Source organism: Chelmon rostratus, chromosome 21 (assembly GCF_017976325.1).
Source record: "Chelmon rostratus isolate fCheRos1 chromosome 21, fCheRos1.pri, whole genome shotgun sequence".
Classification (NCBI taxonomy): domain Eukaryota; kingdom Metazoa; phylum Chordata; class Actinopteri; order Chaetodontiformes; family Chaetodontidae; genus Chelmon; species Chelmon rostratus.
Window position 1 is genome coordinate 9814532 of NC_055678.1, and position 23120 is coordinate 9837651.

Genomic DNA, 23120 nt, shown 5'->3' on the forward strand with positions numbered 1-23120 from the left:
AAAGCTGTTGTGACCATGAGGACGAAGCAGAAGCGACAAGTGTGCATCCTCCTCCCGAATAAGCAGTGCCTGGACTGTACTGTCAGGGTGAGTGGCCTCAATGTCCTTTTCCTGTCTGTTTATTTTATTAAGTCTTTGATTCAAATGCATCATTTGGAATTTCTGAAATATGTAAACATGAGATTTAATTTGACATGAACAGCTTTTTCTCATGACATACTTAAAATTTGACATAGCTGTCACTGATGTGCCAGTATTACACAGGAGCTGCACTTAAATGTGATCATTTTAATATATTTGGGAAACATTGAGTGTATATTTTCAAAAGTGTTTATCTCAGCAGAGTGGAAAAAAAATCTGAAACTGCATTTTTTATTGTAACAGGAATTTATTTACATTATGAAAATACATTTATTACAGATTTTACAATATGTATCTTTATATCTCAAAGCCAAAACAGTGTATCAGTTTGAGTCCAAGGCTCATAAAATGGGCCCTGAATGCACCACTCTTCCATACTTACTCCTGCTGTGTGTTACATGTGTTGTTTAGGTGAGGGCCAGAGGCTGCGAGGTATTGAACAGCGTGCTGAAGCATCTCGGCGTCAGTGAGCTCCAAGTCTTCGGTCTGGCAGTTCTCAGAGGTCAGTCAGTGTCTGCGTGGGAGCTCCAGAGAAAATGTTTTGAATTCATTTGTTGTACGCTGAGATTTAGGGAGGCTGCCGCTAATGAATGATCTTGCAGGATGTCATGGCTCTTGAGAAAACACTATGTGAACTGAGCAAAATGCACACCATTGTGATCCTTCAGATAACGAGTACCTCTTCCTGGATTTGGAGCAAAAGCTGAGCAAGTACTTTGGCAAAAGATGGAACAGAAGATCCTTGAAGGTGATTTGTTTTTTCTTGTCATGTTTTCACTGTGAAATCCTTTTTCCATAAGATACCTACAGCACTGTGTGTAGCAGTGGACTCTTCAATTCAAGTACATTGCCTTGAATCTCGGGAGATGTTCTGTACAAACTGTCACATTGTTGTTCAGGAAAAATTCACCATCTCCCAACTTGATGTGCATCATGGTTTCTGTTTGTTCCTTCAAATATTAACTAGACTGTCTAGACAATAGAGGCAATATGCAGAGTTCAGTGTGAGCAACATTCCCCTGAAATATTTATTCTACATTTCCAGATCCCATTCATCTTATTCCTGAGAGTCCAGCATTATGTAGAGAGTGGGCGGCTAATATTGTAAGTTGGTGGAAAAAAAAAAAAGAAGACATGATAATGAAAACTCCCACAATGCAGAGGCGACCTCTGTGACTCGATGCGTTGTTTGGTTGTTGAAGGAGCAGCAGTGTGCAGCAGCTCTACTACGCAGAGCTGAGGCAGAAGGTGCTGCGTTCACAGAGCCGCCATCAGGAAGCTTTGTTCTTCCAGCTGGCAGCCTCTGCGCTTCAAGCTGAGGTCGGAGACGTGGGGCAGAGAGCGGGGAGCGGTGAAGAGGAGGAGGGAGGAGAGGAAAGACAGGAGAGGAAACACAGACTGTACTTTCTTCCTGAAGATTACTTCCCCTCTTGGGTAAAAAGAACCTCAGAAATCATAACAGTCTCGAGTGTCTGTATGTGCTGTAACATTCTTGTGTCCACAGCTGATGAAGCGTCGTGGACGAGACTTCCTGCTCCAGCACTGCCCGCTGTTGCACGTCGAGCTGAGAGGTGTGTCACGCAGCCAAGCTGTCCTGCAGTTTATAAAAGAGGCCTGCAGCCTGCAGGACGGACCAGTCACCTTCTACAGGATGAGACGGGTCAGTCGAACATGCACTCAGACTATGAACGAACCAATGAAAACCTTTCAGAGTGCTGTCAATTCAATGATAGACATTCAGATAATGAGGAAGTTGAGCTGTTTGCTCTTGTAGTGTTTGAGTATACGAGCTCATGAATTCTGCTTCCTCGTCTGTTAATTTCTGTGCAGGAGAAAAAAGAGGTGACAAGTTCAGTCCTTCTCGGTGTGGCATTGAAGGGAGTCTGTATTTATCAGGTGTGTCCTCCACAATGAGTATACACATTAATTCTCGAAGCGTCTTGACTTGTGGAAGCTTTCTGGAACTTTCTGAATAAATTTATTCCTGAGGTCGCATGAATTACGAGTGTAAACTGACTGTATTTGTCCTCAGGAGGTGGAGGGGAAGCTGTGTCTGTTGTATGATTTCTCCTGGACCGATATTGACCGCCTCACCTTCCAGGTTGGTCCTGAAGACCCCATACGTACCTGAGCACATACAAGAGTAAATATATTCACATAAACCTGGAGACTGTCAGTTATACAAGATCAACTCTTCCTCTGCCTCACATAAACTACATTCAACTTTTGCTTGTTACAGAGTATTTTCACAGTGTGGTATTAGATACAACTATGTCCTGCACCACTGCTGTTTCCCCTCCTTCTTGTGCTCCAGGGCAGCAGGTTTGAAATCTCTGCAGTGGGCTCTCTGTGCCTCCCAAAGCTGGTGTATTACACTCCTTCAGCCTTTCACTCCAAACACATCCTGAGGCACCTCAGTGACAGTCACCGGCTCCACATCAACACCAGGGGCGCAGTCAGCTGCATCCAACAGCTGGAAGACATGGATGGTCAGCAGTCTCATCTTCACGCTTCTCCATTGCTAGAACACATCCATGAGTTAATAAAATCCCCAATGTGAGATCTGTCCTCAAGTCTGTTATATCCTAAAATTCTGAACCAAACTATATTGCTGCTCAAACCTCATGAGGTCTGCTATTCTCGTCCTCAGCCAAAGCAATTTCTGACATAATGGCAACCCAAAGGTGACTTTTTCTTTCTCTCTCTCTCTTCAGCCAGTCAGTTCTACAAAGAGGCCTACATCTGTGACACAGCAGGCCTGACACACAGACTCCAGAGCCTCACATCCTCCATGTCTGACTGCAGCGTTGCAGATGAAACGACCACAGCCTGCTCCAGAGAGGAGGAGGAGGAAGATAGAGTCTCAGTCACAGGTCAGCTGAAAGGAAATCTTGTACAGTCTATCTCGCTGAAGGTTTCTTTGAATACAGAATAAGTGACAGTTTTATTAACTACTATCTTTCTGCTTGTGGTAATTTTGGGTGTAAATCAGCAGGAGACATTGAGCGTCTTTGTGTTTCTGTTGATTGTGTCAGAGTTTGAGCTCTGCGTGGATGAACCGGTGGAGTTTTTTGTTGACGACCCAGATGAGGTGTCGTGGTTGGCTGAGCTGCTCTGCGGAGCATCCGTCCACGGACCTTCTGTGTTACCTTCCCCTCACTGGGCAGGTTAGTCCACAGAGACATACCTAAAATCAGCTTGATCGCGTGTTCATCACCACATAATCTCCTGTGCTCTTTCCATTGTCAGCTGTCACCATGGAAATGAAACAGGTGAGCAAACTGCAAATCCCTCTAATTGAACATTTCCAGCACATCAGAGGTTTCAGTGTTTCCTCTGATCTGTGTGCAGGTTCTGAGGAGGAGAGCTGATGAAGGGGTTTCTGTGGACTAATGCACCGCCAGAGGCAAAAGGGATTCGTTACGTGTTCTGCAGCTCAGATCAAGAACTCTAACGTCACTGCTCTGATCCTCACACTGCTTTTCAAATTAGTAATCAGAGACCTAATAAATTATGCACTTAATAGAAGAAATTATACTAAGAATCACTGTATGTTTCCAGTGCAACATAAGTCCAAACAAATGCTTTTAACATACTGTATGTCAGTAATGATACATCAATAATTATGTTTTCTGTTTGTTTGAGCTTCCAACTACAAAATGTTTAGTGAAATTTTTCTGCTTTAATCAAAGCATTTGTGGGAACATGGTAACATAAAATAGCAAAAATAGCAAACAGTAGTAATAAGAAATATTGTACAAAAAAAGTATATACAGCAAATGGCAGTGTGTAGAAAATAAAGTGCACAGTGACTGTAAGTTATAACCTGAGATTTTTTTTTTTTTAGCTGTTATTGCAGGAAAGATTTCCTGTATCTGTCCCTTCGACAGCGGAGCTGTAGCAGCCTGTGGGAGAAGGTGCTCCGCTGTCTGTCCACTGTGTGATGGAGAGGGTGCTGATCATTGTCCATGATGGATAACAGATTATTCAGCGTCCTCCTCTCCAACACAGTCTCAAAAGACTCAAGTCTGAGTCCAAGTACAAAGCCAGCTTTCTTGATGATCTTATCAAGTCTGTTGGTGTCGCTGCCTCTGATGCTGCTGCCCCAACATACAACAGCTTAGAAGATGGCGCTGGCAACCACAGACTGGTAGAAGATCTCCAACATTTTGCTGCACACGTTGAAGGATCTCAGCTTCCTCAGGAAGTAGAGTCTGCTCATCCCCTTCTTGTACACAGCCTCTGTGTTAGATTTCCAGTCCAGTCTGTTGTCGATCACCACAAGGTGTACAAAAACATTATTGCAAATGACATTATTCTTAAGATATGTAAGAATTAAAAAATAGACATGGACTTGTTTAAGCATGAAAAATTAATGTTTTTCTTCGTTTTTTTGTAAGTACAGCAATAAACAGAATACACAGCACATGTACATATTATGCAAGAATAAAATGAGTAAATATGGCACCAGAGAATTAAATGATAGCAACACAAATATAAACAATTAAGTGTCAGGGTAATGTAGGCAGATGTAGTAGAAGGAAAAGATGGACATTCTTTCAGTCTTAATAAAGGGTTGGAATGTAGGTGAATAACATCAGGAAAGTGAGTAAAATTGGATATTTTTGATTTCCAATTTAATTTGATGTATTTAGAATTTGCAGGAAAAGTGTGAATTTGGACCAGCTTTGTCAAATAGAAGGTTTTGTTTTGTGTAGTGTCTAGTGTAAATCAGACATATTTACGTCACCCTGTAGTCAGCCAATCAGCGCGGCAGTCTGCGACCCAAACACGGAAGCAACTCAAAAGGCTGTGACAGAAGTTCAGGTTCTTCTATTGTCACGCAGTCGTTATTTAAACGTTATTAATCACGTGAACAGTCAAAAACACAGATACGTTAGTTCACATTGTTTGTTCTGGATGGCTTTCTCTTGGTTTCACGTTGCTGTGCCGCTTTGTTTTGTGGTTTTATCGGCTGCTGTCGCCGTCATTGGACACAATCAGGGTAAGGAGCTTAAATATGATGGTGCTAAATGTGTGGAAACGGTGCGAAAGGCCGCTGTAATAGTAACCTGATGAAACGACAGTGTACAGTTAGCTGCTCTAACAACTGTATGATGATACGGGTAGTTGTGTAAAGTTGGCTAACAGCGCCCCCACCTGGCTCACCTGCTCGTGTTTCTTGTGTAACGCCGGCTCTCGTCCCCAGCGATGCCGCCTCTCCTGCCCGCCGCCTTCGGTATCTGCTCGCTGGTCGGGATGGCGGTCGTATGGAGGGACATGAGCTCGAAAATGAAAGGTGGAAACCGGACGCTGAGCAGCCTGCTCAGCCAGTATCTGGCGGTGAAGGCAGTGGGCTGGCTGGGCAGGCGGCAGAGAGGGAAACTTGAAGCCGACACTCTGAATGTGAAGCGAGTCCAGGAGGAGACCCTGCTGAAGCGCCTGAGCAAAAACGCCAACACGAGTTATGGAAGACAGTACGAGTTCAGCTTAGTTAAAGGTGAGAAAGCAGAGTCACTGTGTGAGTGTGACTTAGACCTGCTGTAGCACAAACACCTGCGTGTGTTGTTAAACCAGCAGTGACACTGATTTGTCCTCTGTGCCGCTGTGATGTAACGTCATGTGTTGTGTATGTATGGAGCCCATAGCAAGCACTACAGCAGGGCCGTACCCAGGACATCTGTGACTGGGCACCAAACACAGCTGGGCAGTCATTTTCTTCATGTTTTTTCGTACTCATACACCCATTACTGGCTATTTTTTGTAAAAAAAAAAAAAAAATCCCTATTCACCCATCTAAATCTATTAATGTCTCCAAATTACTTGTTTTGAACACTAAACATGTTCAATGTCACTGTCATATAAAAGAAAGAAATCCAGCAAATTCCCAGCTTAAACAAGGGAGTGTTTGATGTTTTTGCTTAAAAAAGTACTTAAATAGGTAATCAATTGTCAAAATAGGTGGTGATAAAACATCTAGCCTCAAGTGGTGGAAGAAGTACTCAGATTTTTTTACTTAAGTAAAAGTCATCAATTCAAAATTTTACTTAAGAAAAACAAAACTTTACAAGTTTCAGTATCAAATATACATTAAGTTCCAAAGGTGAAAATACTAATTATAGTCCCATTTCAGTATAATGCATATTATAATATTGCTTTACATTTAGATGCATTAATGTGCACATCACTTTAATGCCACTGCTGGTAAAGGTGGAGCTCATTTCAATTACTTTAGACTGCTGGGTAGCTTATCTTAGCCAAAAATAATACATTTTATTTATTTTAACCTATTATTAATCAGAATCTGCAAATGAACTACTACCTAAAAATACCAAGAAATTCTATTTAATTGTGCACTGTAGTTCTTATTTTTTTACGGTTCTTTCTTAGACAGCGATGGCTTCCGGGCACGTCACCCCATCACCACGTACGAGCACTACCGTGAGCTCATCGGACGCATTGCGGCCGGAGAGGAGAAGGTGATCATCGCTGAGAAGCCGCTAATCCTGGCCATGACCTCCGGGACGTCAGGACAAAGCGCCATGCTGCTCAGCACCAAGGACACCAACACTGAGTTCTTCCTGCAGGTGAAGTTTAATGATGACGTGTCGGCTCCACTGTTTTGCAAGTTAAACTATTAACGACAACATTTATTTATGTGTTTCGCTCAGGGAGTGACAGTGTGTTTGGACGCCATGAGAAGAGCCTTTCCTGCCACAGACAGCCTCCAGCGAACCACCAAGTTCTTCTACTCACCTACTTTTCGCCAGTCTGAGGCCGGTATTCCCATCGGACCAAACTCCTCCACACCAGCCTCCTCCAGCCACATGCTCAACCTCTACACCACCCCAGCACCCGCCTTTGAGGTACGAGATGATCAGCTTTGTCCCGTATGTTTGACTGACAAATTTAAAACACACAACTCAATCCTTGGTTTATGAATGCTGATTTTCTTTGAATTTCGTGCAGAACTTGTAAATTATCCTCCATTTTTTAATTATACTTTCATCTCTCAGGTTCCCAGTGAGAAGGACACCCTTTACCTCCATCTCCTATTTGCTCTCAAAGATCCCAGTGTGGGAACGCTGGAGTCCAACTTTGCCTCCACAGTCTTCTATGCTTTCAGTGCTTTGCAGGTACAGGACATTTCTCATGTCATGGTTTATTTTGCACATAATGGCTAAGTGAAAGCACTTTATGTGTTACTTTAAACTCCTTTGATTTCTTTGTATCATGCTGCGTTATTTGATTAGAGGCAGAAAAAGCAAGAATATATAGTTAACATGTTACTGGAAAAAAAAGGAACCAAAAAAATCATTTAAAAATATTGATCTTTATATTTCAGAAAATACATGTTTCTAACTAAAAGCAACCTTATCTTAATTCCCAAAAGTTGTTGCCTGATATTTTTAAGGGACGACATTTTCATCCAACAGCAGCACTCTGAAGTTGATTAGATGGAAAAGTGCTGTAGTGCTGTATCCTTCATGCATGCCCGGTTTGAGTCCCAGTGGGACATTTTCTAGTAAAGTGGGGTCAGGTGTCAGCCTCGCCCTGACCGAAGGAACAGCTCAGGTAATTTGTTTGATGAACTAAGGATTAGAAAGGTAATTTCCATCCCATTTCCTCTCCGTCCCACAGGATCGCTGGCAGGAGCTTGTGGAGGACATTGAACGAGGCAAGGTCAGCAGCGCTCTGGCTCTGGAGCCCAAAGTGAGGTCCAGGCTCGAGGCTCTGATGAAGCCGGACCCGGAGCGGGCGGCTCAGCTCCGGGCCCGCTTCCAGGATGGCTTCCGTGGGATCGCCAAGCGGCTGTGGCCTCACCTCCACCTGGTCCTGGCGGTGGACTCGGGCTCCAATCAGATCTATGGGGAAATGTTGAGGGAGAACTACTGCCAGGGAGTGCCTTTCTATTCGCCATTCTACGCTGCTACTGAAGGTAAGAACCTGCACGTGAACACATCTGATTCCACACACCACTGTGGGAACAAGCAATAAAAGTACAGATAAAAGGTTTTTAAGGTGCTTGGATGTGTTGCTACATTTCCGAGAGAAACAAACTCATCTGTAGTTAGTACTATTACCTCTAATTGTACATACGGGCCCCTGCAGGTCTAATAGGGGTGAACCTGTGGCCTCAGGAGCCAAACAGACGCTACCTGCTGTGTCCTCGTTCAATGTTCTGCGAGTTCCTCCCAGAGAGCAGCCTGGAGGAGGACACACCTCCCACTCTGCTGATGGAGGAGGTGAAGGAGGGACAGAACTACGAGCTTGTTATCACCAACGCTTCAGGACTCTTCAGGTCTGATTTCATTTGAGGATCTAATGATGAATGAAAATCTAAGAACTGTACTCTTGCAGAATTTGGCGGTCGAATGCAGACAATTCTAGGTTTGCTATGTTTTTAGGGAGTAAATTCAAGAAATTCAGGCCAATTTTAGGAATATTTATGTTGCATCAATGCAGGGGCTCAATTAACTGCTCCTTTGTCAAATCATAAGCTGGAAAAAGTGAGAATTTACATTCACTAATTGCACTGTGATGTTGCCGTTGTGATGTGGTTTCACTTGACTGCACTCTATCAAGATAAAATGAGCAGCATCTCAAGTCTGATAATGCTATGCAATATCAAGACCTGTGCTCAGACTCCATAATGACACTGGTTTTTGCTGTGTTACAGATATCGTATTGGAGACATTGTGAAAGTAGTCGGATTCCACAACCAGTGTCCCATTGTTGAGTTTCAATACAGGTACACTTTGACACACTGTTACTGCGCATATACCGTGTCATGCTGAATGTCATGTGCTCTATGCAGATTTTTCAAATATACTACACGCCCAATTACATCCCTTTGTCTTGTGTCAGACGGGGTCAGATGTTGAGCGTTCGGGGGGAGAAAGTGTCTGAGGCGTTGTTCCTCGATGCTTTGAGGAAAGCTGTTGCTCAGTGGCCAGGAGCTCAGCTGGTCGACTACTGCTGTGCTGAGAGCGGCATCATGGGTAAGACTCATACTCAGTCGCACCCTCTGTGTGGTTAGTCAGGTTGAGTTTGTGCTATAATGAACTTCTCTGTGCCGTCGTAGGTGATTCAATAGGTGGCTCAGACCCTCATTATCAGGTCTTCATAGAGCTGAAAGGTGTGAGAAACCTCACAGAGGAACAACGCTACAAGGTAAGGTGAATCCAGCACGCAGCAACAAACAGCATGTTTTCTTCCTTATCACAATTTTCCTCATTCTCTTTCTCTGCGTGCCGTCCACTCTCCTTCCTCTCCAGTTGGACATCTGTCTCCAGAAGGACTCAGCCGTCTACAAGTCTTTCCGCATCAAAGGCAGCATCGGACCAATGAGGGTGCAGCTGGTGGCACAGGGCGCGTTTGCCGAACTTCGCAAGCGCATGATGGACTTCTCGAACACCTCACCCAACACCTTCAAAATGCACCGCGTGCTGCGCAGGAAAGAATATGCGGACTTCCTCTTGGGGAAAACCATTTCCTGAACCCCACGGTCGTGGAGAACGAGACTAAGTTTGTGGACTCAGCCTGTGGTGAGCACTGACCGAATGAGATTTTACCTTCTACTCATGAAGGAGTTGACAAATTGTGCCTTTGGGAACTATTTGACACAAAAACACAACAGTATTCATTTGTAACAATTAAAAATGTTAATTTCACTGATTTATTTTCTCAACCATATTTATAATTTTTATTAAAGTGAACTGTTAAAGCTGCAGTTTTGTTAAATGAAATGTTTCATCAAATACATCCTGTTGATTTTTGGTGCCAATACTGATATTAAGGAGTATTCCATGATTCCACACAATAAATATGGTGTACCAAAGTTATGATCGGAAAACGGCTACTTAAAGATCCTTTCCAGACATTTTTTAAGATGTATATAAAACACTCTAGTCTGAATAATAATTTGTGTCTTTAAGGTTTTTCCAAATCAGACACAATTCCACATGTATCTTCTTAAAATCCTTAAAATGCATCTGCTCTTCTCCCTCATTTAAAATTCAAGAATCTACAAATATTCAAGTATTTTTTTTCATTTCCACAGTCAAACTGTTGGACACAAGATGTCTCCTACTTCACTGAAAAGTCCCTTCTCAGTGTTTGTGCACTGGAGCCTTGGAGTTTCCACATCACACTTATGTAAGTTGAATATTGGACCAGAATTGGCTTCCGAACTAGTCATGACTTTCCACTTCCAATAGATGGATGCGAGAACAGCCTTCTGGCGTGAGACTGCACACACACCATTCTGCGCAGTGATGCTCAGACATTCAACCGTAGGAAGAAGAAGAAAAATACAATAAGTGGAGGGGGCTTTAAATTTATCTACGAAGGTTTTCGTTTTATTGCCTGGGGTGATATTTGAGAGGAAAAGGCTTTTTTTTTTTTTTTTACAGCAGCTAAGGAAAAAGAAAAAGAACACCCAGACAATCCTCCTTACTAGCAGCACTTGAGCTTGTAAAATGTTTGCACTGATACACGTTTTTAACAGTACGATCCTTTCAATTGATACCATCTGGTGTTATCGAATGCAGCGCCACCACATTCCCATTGTCCCATAAGTGCAGTCACCGTGAAGATTAAAGCAACATTTGGCAAGATTTATATCTAAAAATAAATCCTTCTTGTACGCCTCATGGAGGGTGGCTGGAATGCAACAGAGAACAGCATCCTAAACCCTCTAACTAATAATCTATGATTTTGATCTGCTCGGAAAGCAAAATTCAGACATAGGTTGTGATCTCCTATAAGTGTTCACACAACAGCTCAGCAGCTTGTGCTCCATTTATCACAATCTGGACTCAAAAGCAGTTGATTTTTTTGTCTTTCTTCTTCCTTTATTATCCTCTGCTAGTTGCACGTTTGTCTCCAGACCTGTTATTTATTTTTTCCTCGAACTCTCCGTCCTAAATTACCATATTCATATAATGCAGCTTTCCCTCACAACCTCCCGCCGTAAGCTCCCAGCCTGCTCACTTTGAGTCCAGTGGACCTTTAAAACCAGATGAGCATGGTAAGATTCATTATAGATCCCATGGAAACAGGCAGCAAATATTAGCTCCCAGTTGGCTGCTTGTATTTACTCATCACCTGTGCCTGGACTTCACTGTCTGTCCACTAGGGGGAGATAGTCTTATATGTGTGGCTTAAACAGAAGCTGTTATTTATTCTGTTTAGAAACGTACTACTTGTTTGTCTTATGGGCTCCTACTGTTTGGAAACTGTGGATTATTGGTAACTCTCACCACAGGCAAACATGAGTATAAATGCTGCAGAGAGGTTATTTTTGCTGAAAGGTCAGTGAAAGTAGACTTATAACATTGACTGACTTTAATTTTATTGGATATAACCTCTAGCCAGGCATTTATTACATTGTGGAGGCTGAGCAGTAAACAAGCCCACATCTGAGCTCCTGTTACTATTACATGTGTTGTTGCATGAGGCGCTCCTCTCCCACAGGTCCCTCCGTTCGCAAAGTGGGCTAGTATTTATAGTAACGCCCCATTTCAGCGTGAGATGTGACACTGCTCTCGCTTTATTTTGGCTTCAAGTTCACAACATGATCAGACCAAAACAGGAGTTCAATGAAAATTACAAAAAGCAGCATTTACATTAGCTGAAGCAAGACACAAACTAGTGTCAACCTTGTATTACTAATTGTATCTGAGGCTCAAAGGAATACTTCACTGATTTTCTTTGTGGCGTCCATTAATAACGTTACCATGCAGGTGAGTGTCCGTTAACTATCTTATCTTAGCTGATTAACAAAATATGCCTACTACCACATCTAAAGCACGCTAATTAGCATAACACTGATTTATTTGTTTAATCACTACATAAACCAAACTGTAAAAACGGCAAATTGTGTTTTTTTTCTGGGTTGCCAAGCAACCAGTGTAGACACCAGGAAGAAACTTCTATACTTCCAGCAGATTATCTTACTTGCAGCTGGAGGTTGTGTTGGTGGGCCAGTAGGGGGCAGTCTTTCCTCTGGTCCCAATTAATCCCACAGGCCCGAGCTCAGTGTTGGGGATGTGTGCCAGTGGGAGGCGCCGTCCTTCCGGTGAGACGTTAAACCGAGGTCGTGACTCACTGTGGCCATTTAAAAATCAGTGGCACCTATCGCAAAGAGTAGGGGGTTCTGCTGTGGCTTGGCAGAGCTCCCAACCTGACAGTCTCCATCTGGCCACCTAATCATCCCCCTGTGTAATTGGTTCAATGTTTCCCTCCCTCGCCACTCCTTGATGTGTGGTGAGGGTTCTGGTCCAATATGGTGGTCCTGCATCACCCAGGTGGGTAATACACAAAGGTGGTGGTTGGGATGAGTTTCCCCCCTTACTGAAGCACTTTTGGTGTCATGATAAAGCACTATATATATATATATATATATATATATGCTTTTCCATGCAGCCAGGCTAGCTGTTCCCTCTATTTCCAGTGTTTATGCTAAGCTAAGCTAATTGGTTGCTAGCCTCATGTGTAATGTAGACACATGAGAGTGGTATTTTATAATCCAGTTCTCCGCCAGAAAATAAATCAACATATTTCCCCAAATATCACACAATTGCATTAAGTGTTTTATCATAAATATAAAAAGAAACTAATTTTTCATCTTACAAAAAGCTGTCAAACACATGCTGTACAGGAGAGTGAGTCCACAGGGGTCAAATTAGAAGTTAGGCTTTTTTTTTTACGTTTCTGACTAAATTAGTTATATTTTGAAAATGTGAGGTATTCACTCAGCAATAATCTAATAATTTTTGTGCATGCAACCACAACAACAATTTGGACAAACTAAGGTAGGAATGGGGCTAAATTCTTTTACTGAAAATCTTAGTGGTGCTGAAAGTCTTGTTTTTATCGTGCAAAATCAGTGTTGTCCCAGATTACAGAATAATGACAGCATGGTAGGTAAATAAAGCATGGCTCCATTTTTTTTTTTTTAAATCCACGCTTTCAGCGGCTTTGTTTATTCATTACAGACTGTCATCTTTCTCCGGCTGGTGTCTGGGGAGATGGTGTGTGTCTTGCTGTGTCTGTCTTCCTCACGTGCCTTGAGGATTGACACACACACAAACACAACAGAGCTTCAAAGCACATCTGCTCAGACACGAGTTAATTCAATGTAAACAGCAGAGATTTGAGAATGGCAGGCCTGATTTCTCAATGGGTTTGCTGAGAGAAGGAGGACGTATTTAATTGAGAGACGGGATGTTGCATGTCGAGTGAATGATGCCGGCTACAGATGTTATCCATCTTACAGTTTAGGTCAGGATTAGGGCTGTGGATTCTCATTGAAGTTTAAAGCAGTAAATGAGAGTCCTTCTTGTAAATAATAGCAAAAGATTGATCCAAATTTGAATTTACCTGTAAAATCCACCTAAACTTTGAAGTTTCACCTAAAAAAAATACATAAATAAATAAATAAAATCAGGGTAAATGCCAGCAGTCCCTGCAGAGTTTAGCACTGTGGGAAATGTAGTTGGCATAATATTTCACCTGGCCGCATGTGCGTCACTCTGTCGTATTAGACTGCAAAGCAGATAGTGAGCATGTTTAATGGATAAGCCTCTTTATTAGTGACAAGCAGAGATGGATGAACTACAAGAAGAACTCACAATGAGAAGCCATTAAAAATAGATAGCAGTGAAGGGCTGCCAGGGCTTGAATAGGATCTGAGAGGGTGAACAATACTTTCTTACAGTCTGAGAGCCAGTCTTTTACTTTCACTGGCTGTCCCCCCCCCCCCCCTGCTTTTCTCTAAATGCGGTGCACCTGTGCTGCCCACTGGATGGCTTAATTGTGCATTTTTAATCACCTCCACCATCTCTCCAGCATTTTCCTGACTGACAGAGTAACAATGACGAGCTCATAAACCGTCCTCTCCCTCCCCACTCAGAGGCTAGAATTTATCCGGACACGTGTTACTACATGTTGTTCTTGCATTTTAAAACAAATACATTCATGCATACTGTAAAAAAAAAAAAAAAAAAAAAAAGGGTCAGCTGCTACTAAGACTGTCAATCAAGATCAAAGCCAAACTTTGCTTCTTTTTTTTTTTTACCCTAAAGATTACAAACTTCATTTCTGGCTTGAGGAGACGCCCACACAGCTGCTGAATCGGCTCAACTTTTCAAGATTACTAACGCCCCCACAAGTATATTTCTATTTCTTTCCTCATCCATTTTTGTTTGCTGCTCTCCCAATTTGCAATAGGTTACACTAGATGCATGGCCCGGGAAATGTATTGTGGACATATTATTTATTTATTTTTGGCAGGCATTGAAAAACTAAAAATGTTCTATGTTATGTCACAGGTACTTCATATGTTCCTAGAGCACTAGAAAAAACAGTCTTGACCGTCTAATTGGTGATTTGCATATGAATTTGAGGTCGCTGAAAGGTCTGAGAGAAAGCTTCAAAATGATATATTGTTGTGGTAGTGGCGCTTTTGTTTTCTTCTAGGATCTGTGTGAATCTATACGGCTCAAACGCCATTGTTGGTTCCATCCTCAAGCTCTGCATAAATCACAGTGACAAAAAAGGGACAATTTTCCTTCACAGTTCAGCAAAACACAGACTTTTCCTCAGACTGAAAAGCTCTTACTGTGCACTTTAGAATGAACACCTTGTGCGAAAAGATGCGGACGTCTGAAAATAGACAAATTATGTTAATACATCTATCTCACGGATTCAAAGAACAGAGCAAGTCGTCTCAAAAATCAGCCCCTAATTATCAGGTTTCTTAATGTCGTTTAAAGGAATAAATATTTAATGGCAGTTACATCAATTAGATTAATAGCAGGATCAGCTTTCCTGATTACTGTAAAATCTAATGAGCTTACTGTTTATCAAAAATCATATGATTTAAGATAAGCAAGCGCTCCTGTTAGGCACCTTCACTATCCGGAGGTATGCCCCTCGCCAGCTAAGCTGTGTTATATGCTCGGGTCAATGTGAGTTAAGACGCGGCGTTACTTTGGTGTGTTTAGCATCAAGTCCTCATGAAAAACATCTCCAGGCTTATCCTTTTAATCTGCTCTTAGCCGCTTTTATCCCAGAGCCTTAATTCTCTGATGAGGATACTGTAGGGGCTGGGAGGGCAGCAGTGACCAGCTCCATCCAGAAGAGATGAGTTTGAGACAACAATACTCTAGGAATGGTGTTTTCGTGCTACAGTCTTTATAACTCATGCACCTCCTTCAGTGATGTGAGAAATAAATCTGAATTTTTCTCTCCCGCTCCCCATCCCGCTCTCACGATGTCCCTTGAGTCAGACTCCCATGACAAAACAGCACAACAGCGCACACAGTCCAGCTGAATACAATAGCCTCCATTGACCGACATGAAGGTAATCCATCTTTCCTTGATTTGCAGACGTGCACACAAAAGCCATGTGCTGATAGTAGCACTGTGGGGTGTAATGGTGCTGTCAGCTGCTCCAAAAGCATCCTCCCTCCCTCCTTCCTCACCTCCACTCTCTCTCTCTCTCTCTCTCTCTCTCTCTCTCTCTCTCTCTCTCTCTCTTTACCCCCACCACTGATGAAAACAGGTCCCCACAGAGGATGCCAGCATCTCATTGGCTGGGATATCACAGGAGTGGTTGGGAGCAGTAGAGAGAGAGAGAGAGTGAGAGTAGCGAGGAAGGGAGAAAGCTCAAGAAGATGCAACTACTCTGCCACAGCATCCCGACAGAGCACTGAGCTGAGGGATGCAAGAGGTGCAGACACACGCATCATGTCATTTTTGGCTTGCAGATTCTTGGTCCTCCTATAGATGGGAAGCGCAGCGGACTTAAAGGATAACTTCCTCCACGTTGCTGCTGGAGTGAGCTCTCCGGCTGAGAGGTGCAGACAAGCAACAGCTGAGCTGACTGAGCTGAAGCTCCTCGGATCTCGGCGTCACCTGGATTTGATCCCTCGTTGCTGACCGAGCAGCTGCTATTGTTTGCTACTCTTAATTTCGACTTATCCAGGCTACCCACACCTGAACCTCTGCATTTGTCGGGGCGGGCTATTTTTGGTCTTCCCCAGACTGCACTGTTGTCTTCGGGAGAGGCGCCGCTTGGAGAGCTGGGTGGCTGTAAATGTGTGTCCCCGCGACCGGCACTGGACTGTCACCGTCAAAGTCTCCTCCTGCGCCTGCTGAGACCCCCTGGAAGCCACCTGCTTTGCCTCTGGGATGGTGTGACCTCCAGCCAGCTGTTGGCCATCCCACATCTGGGTCAAGATGCCAGTGATGAAGGGCCTCCTGGCCCCACAGAACACCTTTCTGGACACCATCGCAACACGCTTTGATGGCACCCGTAAGTACAGTGGAAATACTCTGAGGATGAGTTATTTTGGTGCTTGTAGTTTTTCACACAACTTATTCTGGTTGCATGACATCGCCCCTCAGTTCTTGTCAGCTCTCCACTTTATAAAATAGCCTAAGAGTCTTCAGGCAGTTAAAGGATCGATGTCAGCACAGGAAAGAAGAAGTGGCAGCATGCTTGGTGTTTTCTCTTCCACTTTTCACCACCTGCTTGAACCTGAATATGAGTGAGACACATCTGTGCTCAGGTCACTCTGTGCTGCTGAACCAAAAATCTGCTGGTGCTTGCTTCTGGAAGCAGGGAAAAGTTTGCTTCACAGTAAGACAGAAGCAGAAAATCGACCTTCAGAAATCATGTTGTCTTTTCACATTTGTTTCACACAGTTAGCTCCACACTAGCCACTGCAGCCGGCGGGCAGCACTGCCGTTTCTGCTTGGCTTGTGTCTCTTGTTTTGTACCTTGTACCACCTCAGGGGAGGTTGTGGCTCGTTGTAAACAAATACCGTCGGGACGTCTGTGTTTTGTTGTTGCTTGTCGATTCAGCCTGTCCTCCCTCTGCTGTAGCAGCCTGACTGAACCGGCTGGCTCCAAGTCATTCTCCGTGCTGGGCCTCGGTTCGACTCGGGGAAGCAAACACAGGGAAATGTGTGACATTACTGTGTAATTGATGTGTAGGGTATGCAATTATAGCTTTGACTTGTGAGTCAGGCATTCTAATGAGGTGTTAGGGGATCTCTGAAGAGCTTGAAGCACACTGACACATTGCTCATCAGGAGTTGTTCTCATGTAGCGCCGACTGTAAAGTCAAAATTAAGAGGTTTGTGAGATGAGAGGATGCACAAGATGGATCTGGAGATGACGTAGGTGGTGCACAGTTCAGCTGGAGGAGCAGGGGTCATGCCCCCGTGTTGGATCTGCCCTGCTGAAGAGTCCTTGAGCTAAACTTGGACTCCCTGACTGCCAGCTCCAGAGGGCTGCTCTCTGGTTGAACCTCCTCTCTGACCTCGCAGTAGAAGGGAGCGAGAGGCAAAGTTCCGTCTCAGGCTAAACGTCTTTTCTACTGTGTAACACCATTTCTCCACCAACTACAGAGCTTATTCAGAATTACTAACGCCCTTAACAGAAAAATCTTCCTGATCTGCCATTTTCTCCTCTGTTGTTACGTTTATCCATTATTGATAGTAATGTCTAGAAACATGTAGTGCCACAGGAACCCTCCGCTTTCACATGTTGTGGTATTTCAGGACTCATCAAAAGTCACTGCAGCACTGTTGTAGCTGCGGACAACCCAACATTGGCCACTTAGAGCAACAGGAGGCCGAGATAAAAGCATGTCATAGCAGCAGGATACACATCTTTACAACTACACGCCAGTCTTTGCCCCACCCAAGCCCTTCTGAAAGCCACCATAAGGCTGTGGCACCAAGAGGAGTGGCAGAGTGCCCATTGCTCAAAATAGCTTCCTTCCTGTTGCCGGGGCGACAGGGTCCCGCCACTTGACATGGATGATGCTTGAGCAGTTTGGTCTTTGAGAAAAAGATGGTCCCCTAAAGAGAAAACACTTGAACTTGCCTTTCAATCAAGGACTTTTAGAATGCAGCTGGTCTCTTGTTTTCCGAATGAGACATCTTAAAACAAGTGGCATTGTGGGTCGTGCAGCTGCGATCCATTTTCAGCGTCACCTCAAACTGCCCAAGCTACGGTGCTTGTTAAAATCCCCCTTCACTTTGTGCGTTTTAGCTTTTGTTGCTTCATCTGGATGTTTGGTGCTCGCCGTGCAGAGTGGTGCGTGTGCAGAGTTTTCTCATTCATGTGCTGAAGGTGCAAAGTTTCTCAGGTTAAATCTGAGTTTCAGGCGACATCACAACTAGCTTGGAAGGCAAACATGCTGCAGGATTCAACTTGTGGGAAAACAGTATGAGACTTATTATTATTCAGTGTTTTTATGTGTTAAAACATGTCTGGAGGGTATCTTTAAATGCTTTGTTAATTCTTCTTGTAATATTCCTGCAAGGTGCAAGACATGAGTTTAAAGTGTTACCATTCAGGTACATGCAGTCTGACACACTGCACAACCATGGAAATTAGACACCTGTGCAGCTCTTGGTGTACCTTTCAGCTTCGCTTAAATCCTAAAACTTATATATACTGTATATACTTATACAGTATATGTCTAAGTGTGACCAGAGGAATGTACAGGTCTGTGTGAGGAGGAGAAAAATAGGTAAATAAATAATATGCATTAAAAAATCTATATCAAATCTTTCTATACTGACATCATCAGATGATACAGAACAAATTTATGCTATGCAGCCCTAAAATATGTAAAACATGATGCCTGCCACATGTTTTCAGTGCTTGAAAAAACATTTTCAGACCAGCAAAGCAAAAGGAAGCAGCACTGCTGACTGAGCAGCCACATAGATTTTTATCTAATGTGTCACTCCGACAGCCCCTTTCCCAGACTGCTATTTACAATAAGCACAATTTACATGAGGCAATAATTTATGTAAACATCATTATCATACTACATTTATTTTGCAGCATGTCCATATAATTACTCAGACTGCTTCCTATATACAAAACAACTCCACACTGTGCCTTTGTGCAAAGCATAACTACTTCTAAACTCTGCTGGGACAAACAATAGAGCAGTTTGCTTTTAAAAGCTCCCACAGTCGTTATATATTGTGCAGCTTCACATTCCACATTTTAAGTTTCTCCAGCTTGTGGCTATGACTATGAATAACCTTTGTAAAACTCCATTTAAGAAGATTTTAATTTGACAATTCTTAGACTGAGAGAATTGCTCAGCATAGCATAGAAGAAGAAGAAGCATTGAGATTCCCCCCCCCCCCCCCCCCCCCCCCCCCGCTATATGCAAAATGTCAGAACAGGTTAAGTCAGTAACCTTTGGCACTGCACAGCACAGCATTTGGCTCATGGCAATGTCAGCGCTCCTGTTCCCCAAGGACTTTTTTGTGCATGTGACAGCAAATTAATTCTATCTTCATCATCATTTCAGTCATTTTTCATGTGGAAATGTTTCATGGTTCCAGTTTCACAAATGTGAAGATTTGCTGCTTTTCATTTTAATTGTTTTTTACGTCAGTAATTCTGAGGTTTGGACTAATAATCAGCATATATTGAAGCAATCATTAGCTGCTGTCTTATACAAAATAGTTTAAAATGAGCTCCACCTCAACCAAGTACAACAGCATGATCACATACAGTAATAATAATCTAATAATATTGAAAAATATAATATCACAGGGGGCTTTTTTCTGCATTGAGTACCTTAATACAATTTCCTGATTATTAGTATCCTCATTATTTTTACAATGTGGTAGTTGTAGTAGTAGTTTATTTAATTAAAGGCAGTAAATGAACTGCTGATTTTTAAGAGGGGAGATATACCAAAGTCTAACCCTAACCCAATAGTTACCAACACTATGATCCGCACACTCTTCTTATTCTTCTTACACACTGCTACTTGTCACTTCGATCATGAAGGTGACACTACTCTTTAAAGTATACAGCCTGCAGTATAGTATAGAATTGAGTATGTATAGGATAGAGTTTAGAGAATATTAGAGATCAGAGGCGAAACTAACAGGAGGTTTGGACTGGGAGGAAAAGGCACAATCACAAATCCATCTGCTACTTCAGCACCACGGACAGCGGCGTGGATTTATCAACACACAGCAGTTACTGAGTAAAGGATCTCAATCTTCCTCCAGCACATGCTTAGTCCTGGGCTCAAGGTTTTGTATTTGTCATGGGTTTACTATATATTGATTTTATATGTGTCTGCATATTTCTCTATTGATCCCTGAGGAAAAATTCTCTGAGGTTAAAGGTGAGGGTAACCTCACAGAACAAGGCCTCCAGGGCACTTCAGCACGCCAGATGTTTGCTGTTGCACAAAGGCTAAAACCTGGACCTTCCAGCACGTGCACCACCGGCACTGTGCTGTGCCTGTCGTGTGCGTGCGTCACAGCATACACGCCTGTCCTTTACACCCATCCCCAACTCCCCCAGCCCCTTTACACGACCTGCCCAGCAGCGTTTTCACATTGACAGCAGCGCTCGCCCTGTGGGGCAGCGTAACCATGGGGCAGCTGCAGGCAGAGATAAGAACGGGGTTTATTCCCCCCCAACACTTTTCTGTTAGAAGGCGACCGAAGAACCAAAGCAGAGACAGGAAGGACTGTCAGACCGAACCTTATAGAGCCCATTGTTACCCAGCTGATGAGCGGGTCTTAATAGGTAGCTGCAAAGGTCAGAACACTGCAGACAGAAACCAGTGGAGAGCTGAAGCTATTGTGTCCTCATCCTTTGCTGCTTCTTTTGAACCTACTGGTATTTCATTTTACAGGTTTGATCTCACTATTGATTTGGCATTATCAAAGTCTTTAACTGACACTGAGATCATTCAGGAATCGCGGGATTGGTGGTTTTAATCCCGCTTCCTCCTACATATATGTTTAGAGTAAGACACTGTAAGTAAGACAGTAAATCTGCTCCTCATGTGGCAGCTCTGCCTCCATTGGTGTGTGAATATAGGTGTCAGTGGGTGTGAGGCTTTGTAAAGCACTTCGTTCGGTCCTGATGTTGTCAACGTGTGTCATTCTAAAGTCTAGAAAATTGTTTTATGAATCACTGACATCAAAATGTAAGTGACTGATAATTCTCTCCTCACGCCTCTTTACCAGACCAATGACCTTTCCCCCTGCAGGTCCACCTCTCCTTGCACTCTCACCCATCTGCCCCAATAAGTAATTACATGCTGCTGGGTGGTAATTAGCTGGTGAGGCGGTGGCCAAGCCTCATGGGCTTCATCTGTCTTTCATAGACTGAGGAACTTCTGCGACACGGACATGCTGCTTGTTGTTAGCTGTAGCATGTGGCGTCATCATGTCAGATTACAGTTGTAGCGAGTCAGCACAGCTGTGTAATTAAGGAAGCTGGCGCAGCGGAGCGGCCACTCAAAGCAATATCCCCGAAGAGGATTATGGCCTAAGAATCGAAGCATTGTCACAATCTCTCACACGCACACACACAAATGCAAACTGTTTGGCAAGTGGGCGCTGGATTGTTTGTATACAAAGTGACCAGATGAGAAATAAGTCTGCAGTTGCCGAAGCTGAGGTGAGTGAAGCAAAATCCTGGAGTAAAGACTTGCTTCCAGGATATGAAGTGGTCTGCTCAGAAGCAAGACGTGCATCAACAACTTAAATGAGTAGTTCTACATTTTGGGAATGCATTTAATTCCTTTATTTATTTTATAAATTTATATATTTATTTTGGAGAGCTAGATGAGAAGATTGATACCAAGATCACATCTGTATGGTAAAGATGTAGCTGAAGCCAGTAGCTTATCTTAGCATCAAGACGGAAAACATAGGATTTCAGACTTAGGAAGTTTCTGCCCCATAAACTACTGTTAGTTTTTAAAGTTTTTGAACAGATAAATAAATGAGATTTAATGTGTTAATTAATTAGCTTTAAAGGCACTTATAGGTGCTGACCTTTGCACAGAGCCAGGCTGAAGGTTGAAACTAAGTTCAACAATAGTTCAACATTATCCCAAATGTTAAACTATTGGTTTAAATGCATTTTATTTTTGCTTCAAACATCCCAGCTTGAATGAAACAATTGTGAAACGTACAGATAACTTCAGTGACTAATCTAATCTACAGTGTGAAGCAGCACAGTTTACATTCCTCCAAACCCAGCAGAAAAGTTTTGGGTTTTTTTGGCCATTGTGGCTTGTTGGTTTTAATACAACCTTACAAAGTGATTTATGAGTACACCTGCCCTTGACCTATTTGAAGGACCGATTTAGGGATGCTGAGTCGAGATGTACCTATTCATAGGTAACGTTACATAAACCAGAGATGAATGCGGTTGCTCTCCAACACTTGCTGGCTCACTGAGTTTGGGTGTTAGAAATTTATAGAACATGAAAAAGAGGGCATGGTTGTTTGATTTTTTATTTTTTCTTCAGCTGGATAGGCTATGGCTTTGTGTTCAGCCATTGTTTCTAGGGCGATTTTTTTAGATGTGAAAAGACAGTTCTAGAGCAGTTTTCCCTCACAGGTGTGACTTTATGCAAAAACAAAAAAGCCTCGAAGTGATTAAAAAGAAGCAGTTATCAGTCGCTCTTCATGAGCACACATCTGCAGCAGACTGTAGAACAGAAACATCTCAGTTTCTCCATGTTGAAGTCTGGGGAACAGCAGCAACAGCAATGCATAGCACAGACATAAAACCCCATCTGCCTGTTGATGGATCCGACTAATGCCTGTCTCTTTCTATAATTCCACAGTGACAGTTTAGTTGCTGCTCGCTGCACACCCAAGAAAGGTTGTCACCGCTCAGGAAAGACATCCCCTATGGACTGCTTTCTGCTTAGTCTGGCCAATTAAAGTGCTAGATTGTGGAAAGCACTGCAGCAGCCCCTTAATACTCCTCCTTCTTAGGCTCGCTCTCTGTGGAATCAGGAGAATTCAGCCCGGTGTCTCTGTGCATGCTCGCTGCCTCTCTGCTTGGCATTCAGAAAATCTGGGGTTTGATGTTTTCATTTAAGCAGCCGAAAGAAGCCAGTTCCTGTGGAAGTTTGATGCCTCAGCACTCACTTTGC

The 23120-nt window shown here is 43.1% G+C and overlaps 2 protein-coding genes and 1 pseudogene across 2 annotated transcripts in view; all 3 read left to right on the forward strand.

Annotated features, from left to right (window-relative positions):
• Positions 1–15: 15 nt before the first annotated feature.
• On the forward strand, positions 16–3879 carry LOC121625200 (annotated as a pseudogene).
• Positions 3880–4943: 1064 nt separating this feature from the next.
• ghdc (GH3 domain containing) lies at positions 4944–10004 on the forward strand. Its single transcript, XM_041963099.1, has 11 exons — positions 4944–5146; positions 5351–5641; positions 6532–6728; positions 6813–7007; positions 7158–7277; positions 7783–8080; positions 8254–8443; positions 8822–8893; positions 9010–9143; positions 9227–9315; positions 9420–10004. The coding sequence occupies exons 1-11, from the start codon at positions 5062–5064 to the stop codon at positions 9639–9641; spliced, it is 1893 nt and encodes a 630-aa protein (XP_041819033.1). The 5' UTR covers positions 4944–5061; the 3' UTR covers positions 9642–10004.
• Positions 10005–16389: 6385 nt separating this feature from the next.
• The window catches only part of kcnh4b (potassium voltage-gated channel, subfamily H (eag-related), member 4b), a 34553-nt gene continuing 27822 nt past the window's right edge, over positions 16390–23120 (forward strand). Inside the window, exon 1 of the mRNA XM_041962226.1 lies at positions 16390–16465. Coding sequence (XP_041818160.1) covers positions 16390–16465 — 76 coding nt within the window. The remainder of the gene's footprint in view (positions 16466–23120) is intronic.

Excerpts from the sequence above, each read along its gene's own strand:
- ghdc (XM_041963099.1), top strand. The coding sequence starts at position 5,062 with ATGGCTTTCTCTTGGTTTCACGTTGCTGTGCCGCTTTGTTTTGTGGTT. Across the intron at positions 8,444-8,821 it reads AACGCTTCAGGACTCTTCAG|ATATCGTATTGGAGACATTG; the intron begins GTCTGATTTCAT and ends GCTGTGTTACAG. Across the intron at positions 9,144-9,226 it reads TGCTGAGAGCGGCATCATGG|GTGATTCAATAGGTGGCTCA; the intron begins GTAAGACTCATA and ends GTGCCGTCGTAG.